Source organism: Pteropus alecto, unplaced genomic scaffold, assembly GCF_000325575.1.
Source record: "Pteropus alecto unplaced genomic scaffold, ASM32557v1 scaffold190, whole genome shotgun sequence".
Lineage (NCBI taxonomy): Eukaryota > Metazoa > Chordata > Mammalia > Chiroptera > Pteropodidae > Pteropus > Pteropus alecto.
The window spans coordinates 5,275,276-5,283,922 of NW_006430462.1; the positions used below are offsets into that span (position 1 = coordinate 5,275,276).

An 8,647-nucleotide genomic window follows, 5' to 3' on the forward strand; every position below is an offset into this window, starting at 1 on the left:
CGCCCACGACACGGGGCGTCGCCCTCCGCGAAAAGAGAAGTTGGGGGTCCCTCGACGTATCGAGGTTGAAGAGGAGTATCTCTCCCCCATCCGAGCCCTGACTCGGAGAAGCCGTTTCCCTCTCGCGACGCGGGGCCTGGTCTCTTCCCTCTCCCTGGGTCGTTCCGCCGCCCGCAGCGCAGCCTCCGTTCCCTTCGGCACCCCGAGAGGGCGGGGGTCCGGGCTCCCCCTCAACCTGTACCTCCCAGCGGATGGACCCCTCAGGGTGGACTGGGGCGGGGCGGCTACGCCCGTAAGCCTTCCCGTCCCCGACCTCTTACCCTGAGGCCTGCTCCGCAGCTCGTGCTCGCCGCGCCAGACCGGCCTCTGCAGCCGCAGCTCCGCCGCCGCGAAGTCTACCTGAGCCTACCGAGCCGAGAGAGCCCAGGGGCGCTCCCGCCGCCGCAGCCTCTTCGTCTCTATGATCCTCCCTCCGCCCCTCCCCCGCCCTGTACTTCCTCATCCGGGGCCTGAGCTAGCCATGCGGGCTCGCCCAAGTTCCTCCCCCGCATGGCGCGCGCGCGCACTCCGAGGGGCGGCTCTTCCAGCGCCGAGTCTCCTCCAGTGCTGAGTGGACCCGGGTCGCTTTCCGCCCCTGAGGCCCGCACTCTTAAAGGGGAATACACCTTTTGACCCTGCTCCTGCTGAGACCCAGGGCCTAGTGTCTGTCTCTACCGCTAACACCCTGGTTCAGTCCACTGTTTCTCAGGCCTGGACGGCTGCAATTCTAGGGGCCTCCTGCCTTCCGCTATGGCAGCCCAAGATACCTTTATAACTGGAATCAGTGTTTTAAGTCCTGTCAGGCCATTGCTCTTTCTCATCACACAGACCACTAAATCTAAATGGTACCTTTTCCTCCAGTCCTTTAAGGCAGCGGTCCCCAACCTTTTTGGCATCAGGGACCAGTGCTCCTATGAGAACCTAATGCCTGATGATCTGAGGTGGAGCTGAGGCAGTGATTGCTAGCGCTGGGGAGCGGCTGTAAATCTAGATGAAGCTTCGCTGGTGTGACCACTGCTCACCTCCTGCTGCGGCCTGGGGGTTGGGGACCCCTTCTTTAAGACATTTTGTTTTAATTTATTCATAGTTTTAACACTGGCTGAAATTGCCATGTTTCACCTCTATTGGCTCATTTATCATCTGTCAATTCCCACCCCGTGGATTTCGTTCATTTTTGCTCAGCACCTAGCAGAGTCCTGCTTAAGTAGATAATTGACAGACATTTGAAGGAATGTTTATCTAAGAGGGAATTGAGGAGATCCAGAGAATGCTGTCGCCTTGCCCCAAATCACACCCCTTTGTATTAAAAATAGAAATCTGTTGCTTCTTGGACCTTAGAGAAAATAAAGGTTTGGGGGCGACTTTAATTCTCCCTTTTCTGATCAAGATATCTTTGAGCCACTCACCATACAGGCTATTAATGGCTGAGATGATGGTTTTCCCAGCTTTAGTTAAGGCTGCAGATATACAAACCCAAATGCCAACCCTATTGTTTACAAGTGCATGTATAGCTGCATAAATGTACAGTTCATATATAGGCTACTATAGATACCTATATATGAATTAGGATGAATTAACTAGAAATATATTTTAAAACATCTCTGTGATTACGGTATCCATGTCCTCAAGTACTTTCTCAAGCAACTATTTGCCTATAGAAGGGGATCTGAAAAACCCAGGCACTAACAATTTTGCATGGCACCATTATGGATCTTGTTTTTATTTTAAAACGTGATATTTTATACATGATGGATTTTTGTATTAATTTTGATTTTTAACTATTGCATTAAATACCATTTATTTTGCTCATTGAGTTTTTGGGCACATCGTGCAGGTGGTTGCAGCACAGTGGTTGTTATGAACAAGGCTGTCGGATCCCTAGCTTGAGAGCTCCAGCCTCCCTTAAACTTGACCAGCTTTAGACAAGTTTTAAAAATCTCAAAACTTGCCAAAGTGTATTAAAAATTTTGACCAAATTAAAAAATGGAATATTTACATTTGTAAGGTATGATACCAATTATGGATGTGTCTCGGAAGGAAGAATCAAATTCTCCTGAGGACTGGGAGAGAGAGAAACCCATTAGCTCCTTCTGAGATGGAAGAACTTCCCACCAGCCACTACAGCTCAGAAAACAGCCTGGGGGGTCTGGGTGTGTCCCTGAATTAGCAACATAAAAAAAATCTTTTACATTTAACATCTTTGAAAAAATTTGCAACTGTTGCAGTCCACTTGATTATATGTTTCCTTTTAATACAAAAATTACAATTATTTAATATTTAAATTCTAAATCCTAAAGTAAAGCATGGATGCTTAAAAAAACTATTACTTCTCTTAACACGGGGCCCTTTCGCCGATTCCGGTCTCCTTGTGGTACGCGATGTTTTTTTCTCTCAATAGTCAAAATTATCCGAAAACCATAGGTCAATTACGTGGAGCCGGCAACTGTCAGGAGACTTTGGTCAACTTCGGGCACAGTCTACACAGCTTTGATTTTCTCCTGGAGGAAAGAAAAATGTCCCGACCTACAGGAGCTTAGGCTGAACCCTTGGATGTGACATGAGGATGCCCGTTAAATGCTTGAGCCAAGTTGGACTCCATCGGGTAAGAATCCATTCTTTCCCCAATGTTTCCTCATGTGTGAAAAACGATATAGGGATGTGCCTCCTAATAGGGATGTGACGATTATATAAGGATGTCTGTAAAAGCTACCGTACCTATTATTAATAACCAAAGAGGCACAGAACATCATTTGGGGTTTGGAAGGATTTGAAAAGACCTCCAAAATGGACACTTCCTAGCAGGGGCCATCGCACTAAGTTGCACGTGCTCAGCCCTTTGCATTTTACAAAAAGTTCTCCCAGAAACTGTTTTGTGCCTCTCAGTAGCCCTGTGAGACCAGACGAAGGTCCATAACATTCTCTTTATAGATTCGGGGAGACTCGCCCGAGTTTGCCACGTTAGGAGATCATTAGGTAGAAAACGAAGCGCTTGCGCTCGGATCTACTTAAGGAACGTCTAGAAAGAGAACGATTTCCTCTCTAAGGCTGGCTGCCGTTTAGCAAGCAAGCGTGATTTGCAGGGGGCCAGCCGATGCTGGAGGCCGTCGCGATGCCCCGCCCCCGGCGCAAGCCCCGGATCGGGAAGTGGTACGGACACCGAGAGGAGGCGGAGGCCGGGCTAGAGAGGCCCGGGGCGGGTGGGCGGGAAGGGGGCGGGGCCCCAGGGCGGAGCCACCGGAGCGGCGCGGGTTCTCAGGTGAGCGCTCCTTGGCTGGGGCGGGCGGTTCGGCACCTAGACCTCCGGCACGAAATCTGCACACGTTGTGGGGGCGTAGGTGCGGCGTCCCGAGGAGGTGCGGGAGACCCAGGTAGGGTCCTGCTCTCGGGGCCCTGGCCTGAAGCGGAAAGGGGCTCCGGAGCTGCGGGTGAGTGGAGGTGCTATCCCGGGCCCGGGTTTGGGGAACGTGAGGGAAGGGGCCATGGTTTTGGTTGGAGTCTTGGCTCCACTGCGAACTCGCTGTGTGACCTTAGACAAGAATTTATTTATCTGAGCTTCAGTGTACTCAGCTGTGGAATGAGGGTCAGAGAGAGGAACCTCTGTGAATTTGTACAGACGGGAAATGAACCCTTGCCTTCCTCTCATTTGTATACCCAGGAAATTGACGGCGAAACGTGAACGGTGGGAATGCCTCTCAGTCTCTGAGTGACCTTGGGCAAGACCCTTATTCTGGCCCTCACGTTCCTCATCTACAGAATGAGTGTGCTTACCTCTTACTATCTTTTCATTATTTGAGTGTTATTGGTTTAGATAGAGGCAAGGTAATGAGTGGCCCATTCACTACAAGTTTTCCCTTTAGGGGTGTGATAGAGAATGTCTTCTTGGAGGTTGGTCTAGACCCTGGCCGGAATCCCCTTTAGTTCCCAGATTCTGTTCTCTATCTGTCCTTATACTTGGAAAAGTGATTTCATCCACGGGCTGGTGCTAACTCTTAGCCGAGCAGCACCAGTATTTTCAGTACCCTACAATCAAAGAGCAGTTGCAAATAAAAGTCTGACATTCCAGCCTTTTTGTTTGTTTTTCAATGGCAGGGAGGCAAGATGACTTCTCTCCTCCAAGCTTGGAACAGCTGAAGGGAACAACTGTACAAGATGAGAACAACAAAGGTCTACAAACTAGTCATCCACAAGAAGGGCTTTGGGGGCAGTGGTCAGTATTGATTGGTCTTTGGGGGTTGTGTCATTTGGCTGTGGTTCTGGTGTGTCCAGTGCCTTGAAAATTACACACTGATTCATGTGACAATTGAGGCTAGACAGGCCATTTAACTGAGTGAAGTAGCGAGTATAATACAGTAGCTGGAGGCCAGTATGACTGGAGAGCACAGGCCTCTTCTAAAAGCATTTGCACTCTGACTTTTAAGGAACATTGTGAATATTGTCAGTTTACTACCGTTCATTTGTAATTTTTATTACATATTTACTGTTTATGTTCCATAAAATTCTAGTCCATACTGGTTTTGGAGAAAAGAGAAACTTACATTCTATGAGAGAGAAACAGCAGATATGCTTAAGACAGGTATGATCAAAGCATGAACCTTTTCATAGTGACAATGAGAAGGGGCAGAAACAGCGTACTGTCCTGCACTGAACCAGAATCCAAAGTATCAGGTCTGCCTCTTAACTTTCCATGCAACTTCAGGCGAGCCCCTAGTTTACCTCACCTACAAATTCAAGCCCTCTAAAATAATTCCTCTTTTTCTAGCACCTTGAGCCTAAAAATCTACAGAATAAGATGACACTTAGTAATGCAATTTTTTTTCTTCTTGTAAATGAATCATTTTTTCTCCTGTCCTAACAACTTTATTTGCTTCGGAAATTGAAATTAATACAATAGGTCTTTTTAAAATTGTAATTTTAGTATGCATTTGCTCTAAAGGCAGGACTGAAAAAGTGACAATAATAGTTTCTATATCACAAGGTGTAATGGAGATCAAGTTAGATAATGTATATAAAATATTTACCATAGTACCAGGCTCATTAGTACTGCTCAATAAATGTAGCTATTATAATGACTAGGAAAAGGATATATCAAGCATTGCTAAATTTAAAACAATTTCTGCTAAAATGCACAATCTGTGATTAACACTATATTTGGTATGCAGTTGATGCTACCTAAACATTTGTGAAGTAGAACTGAATAGACAGCAGAAATAACTTTTGGCAGAAAGAAGGATGCAAGGATACAGTGTACACAATATATATACAATGTATACAATTCTGCTTTTTCATGTACACAAGACAAAGGTGGCTAGATACTATACCTAGTTCCCAGGGCTATGAACAAAAACACATCCAACAAATATTAAATGTATCCAATATTAAATGTTCCAAACATAAAGTTTATGAACATGACAAGGTCCCTTGTCCCTAAGGGGCTTTCTGCTCTATGAGAAAGATGTGCAAAAAGGAAATGATAACACGAAGCAGAACAAAATACATGCTCAGAGAGCTTAATTTAGACTGGAAGTTTGGGCAAAGCTTCACAGAGGATTTAGCATAAAACCATCAATGGAAACAATATACTAAATAAAATTTGGGATAAATTCAGTGCTTTACTTTCTTAGGCTGAATTTTTATTCGGTCTGATTATATTTGAAATCTGGATGTACTTGTCATGGTTTTAGCACAATTAAAAACCTTGTCTTTCCTCCCCAAATTAAAACAAATATCACTCTATCTGTGTGGTTCTGAGTATATTTGAGAGTTCTCCTCCACCCTCATGGGGGGCAGGGGTAAATAAACATATAAAACTGTCTTCCATATATTTTAAGGGTCTTATTGGACTCTAATGTGAACTGATATCTGAAGGTTTTTCCTGATCAAGTGCTGCCTTTCAAAGTCCAAGTATTTTATTTGACTTGATTTTTATGACTTGAGAGGCTTTAAGTAGAAGGAACCCTGGATCAGTCATCAGTCCTGGCTATGCTGTTACTAGCTATCTACCCTTAGGCAAATCGCTTTATATTCTAGATGATTTCTTCATTTCCACTAGATCCAAAGATTTATTGTGAAGATCACATTAAGACAATTTTTTTGGATAATTTTGAATAAATATAAGGGATTGTACTATAATACCAACCTGATGGGATTGTGAGGACCCAACATTAAAGCATATACCACAACCTGTCAAGCAAGTGAGTGAGTGTGTTTTCTGCTTGAGATCGCTGAATTGTCTTTCAGATGATGAGCTGGTCGTGAACCCCAAAGTGTTTCCTCACATCAAGCTTGGAGACATTGTGGAGATCGCTCACCCCAATGATGAATACAGGTGAGTGAGTGACTAGGGTCAAAGGATATTTTGTCAAAGAGGCTTGAAGGGCAAGATGGCTCTTTGCTTTTGGATAAAAATGCTTCTGCCCTCTAGAATTGATAAACCAATAATCTTTTTAAAAGTGGTCCATTTTTTTCTATTTTTAAAGCTGAGATGACAAGTCTTAAAAATCTGTAGCATTTATCTATTTCCTTGAATACGAGTGCAGAGTTTGTTTTTAAGAGAACTTTTTCCCATTGTTGTGCTGCAAGTTATATTATGTCTGTTTGGCTCTTTTGGAGTGTGAAAAAAGCTGGTTATTACTGCTTACAGTATCCCATCTCTTTGTTCCTTTTTTTCTCCCAGCCCTCTGCTTTTGCAAGTCAAATCGCTTAAGGAAGATTTACAGAAAGGTAAGAATTCTATCTCTCTGAGTTTTATACTTTACTGTCCCAGAAACTGTAAGAAACGTCTCTTCACAATCCCAGGAAAGGAGAGCACAAGACTGCTCTCCTTATCCAATTGTGTTCTCTTTTAAAAACTGGTCAGGTATCAAAACTGCCAAGGAATCTCATTTGTCGGCATCTGTCGCTGTCTTAATTTAAAGTCAGGAGGAAAATTAATTTGAAGAAGTGAACCTTTACACTTAACTCCAAAAAAATTGTTGAAAAAGCATGCTTCCTTTTTTTTTCTTTTTATTATTATTATTTATGCCTATAGCACCTGGTCTTCCTAGGTGGTCTCCCATCCAACTACTAACCAGGCCCGACCTGGCTTAGCTTCCAAGATCAGACATTGGTCTTGTTCAGGGTGGCATGGCCATAGACCATGGTTTGTGGCTCCACTGGGGCACAAGCCCAGGACCTTGTGCGTGTCAAACAGACGCGTGCTAACTGCTACACTATGGAACCACATCCCTGCTTTCTTAAATATTATGTTTTTGCACAAAATATTTGTTAAGTGCCTACTCTGGGTGAGGCGGGGGAAGAAACTTGTTGATGGTTATGTACAACATGTGCAAGGCACTGTCCTGGGAGTTTTTTGTAATCTGTATCTTCCCACCGACTCTTGAGTGGGATGAATTGGCTTGCCCGAAGTCAGTAAGTGGAGGAACCAGAGTGATGATTCTGCTTACTTACTCTGGATGCAAATCCTTTCTTTTTTTCTCTAATGACTTTACCATGCTGATCAAGAAACCAAAATGTTAATGGATAGCAAATAAAGTAATACTTTAAATAGTACTTAAAGGAAAACAGACTTCTGATATGCTCTAAAAGATTTTGATGTCAACTACTTTTTTATATTTCAACTTGATAGGAAAACATTCTGTCAAAACCCAAATCGTGAGTTAAGATTTCTGTGGAACTGAAATCCTGAGTGTCCTTCTTACCCTCACCCCATCTCCCACCACCTGTTATGTTTCTTATTTACCAAACTTAGGGGCTCATTAAGAAGTTTGTTTCTTTCGTAACTACCTCCACTACTTCATACCAAATAAGAAACGCTCTCTTCCTCTTCTGAGTTTTCACAACTCTTTGAACTTTTTTATGTTGCTTTTTAAATTCTTTATTTTCCCTTCTCTCTCTGTCCTATTTCTGTCTCTCTCATTTTTTAATTGCCTGGGCTCAGGTCTTATTTCAGCTCCTTGTGTCACCTGAAAAAGAGAGAATTCTAAATTGTAAGCTCCTGAAAGGCAAAGAACATGCTTTGTCCATGGCAAGAGATCAATTGTGTTGCTTGTTGAGTGTCTGAGTATTCATAGATTAGAATATATTTACCTGCTATTTTTTGGAATGTATTATCTGATCCAGATTTCTTCTCTGTTTCAGAAACTATCAGTGTGGACCAGACCGTGACCCAAGTGTTCCGTCTAAGACCTTATCAAGATGTCTATGTGAATGTAGTAGACCCTAAGGTATGTTTTCGTTCTGAACTCACATATCTTTTGGAGGTGATTAGTACCCTGCCTCAAGATGGGGTCTCTAAGGAAATAATCAGTTACTTAAGTATAGTGTTGGACTATTAAACATATGGTCATATGTAGGTTGTTTATGTTATAAGCAGTATGTAGGTTGCATTTAAAACCATCCTCCCTGTTTTTTAAAGATTTTAAAACCATCTTCCCCATTTTTTAAAGATTTTAAAAAGATTTTGTATGTATATATGTGTGTTTATAAAGCTAAATGTAAAATTTCTATTAAAATACTAAAATTTTCTTAACGTATTCTTATTTTTCGTCTAGAGAGGATGCTATAATAGGTAAAAATTATTGTCTAAAAGATATTATTGACATTAGGGAGA

At 43.0% G+C, this 8,647-nt stretch overlaps 2 protein-coding genes across 19 annotated transcripts in view; one reads left to right on the forward strand and one right to left on the reverse strand.

Annotated features, from left to right (window-relative positions):
* PRR14L (proline rich 14 like) overlaps window positions 1–489 on the reverse strand; it is a 47,823-nt gene extending 47,334 nt beyond the window's left edge. For 2 of the 5 annotated variants that reach the window (XM_006904947.3, XM_025047778.1), the window contains exon 1: window positions 321–485. The gene's annotated coding sequence lies outside the window, so the exon portion shown is untranslated. Of the gene's footprint in view, window positions 1–320 lie in introns of all 5 variants that reach the window. The other 3 variants (XM_006904943.3, XM_006904946.3, XM_006904944.3) reach the window with 3 other exon arrangements.
* A 1,935-nt stretch (window positions 490–2,424) lies between these two features.
* DEPDC5 (DEP domain containing 5) overlaps window positions 2,425–8,647 on the forward strand; it is a 108,047-nt gene continuing 101,824 nt past the window's right edge. For 11 of the 14 annotated variants that reach the window (XR_001517100.2, XR_003046711.1, XM_015591261.2 and 8 more), the window contains exons 1-5: window positions 3,302–3,464; window positions 4,129–4,246; window positions 6,277–6,364; window positions 6,713–6,759; window positions 8,176–8,261. Coding sequence is in view for 12 of the 14 variants with exons in the window: in XM_015591261.2 (XP_015446747.1) it covers window positions 4,189–4,246; window positions 6,277–6,364; window positions 6,713–6,759; window positions 8,176–8,261 (279 nt within the window). In the remaining 2 variants the exon portion in view is untranslated. The other 3 variants (XM_015591228.2, XM_015591241.2, XM_025047792.1) reach the window with 2 other exon arrangements.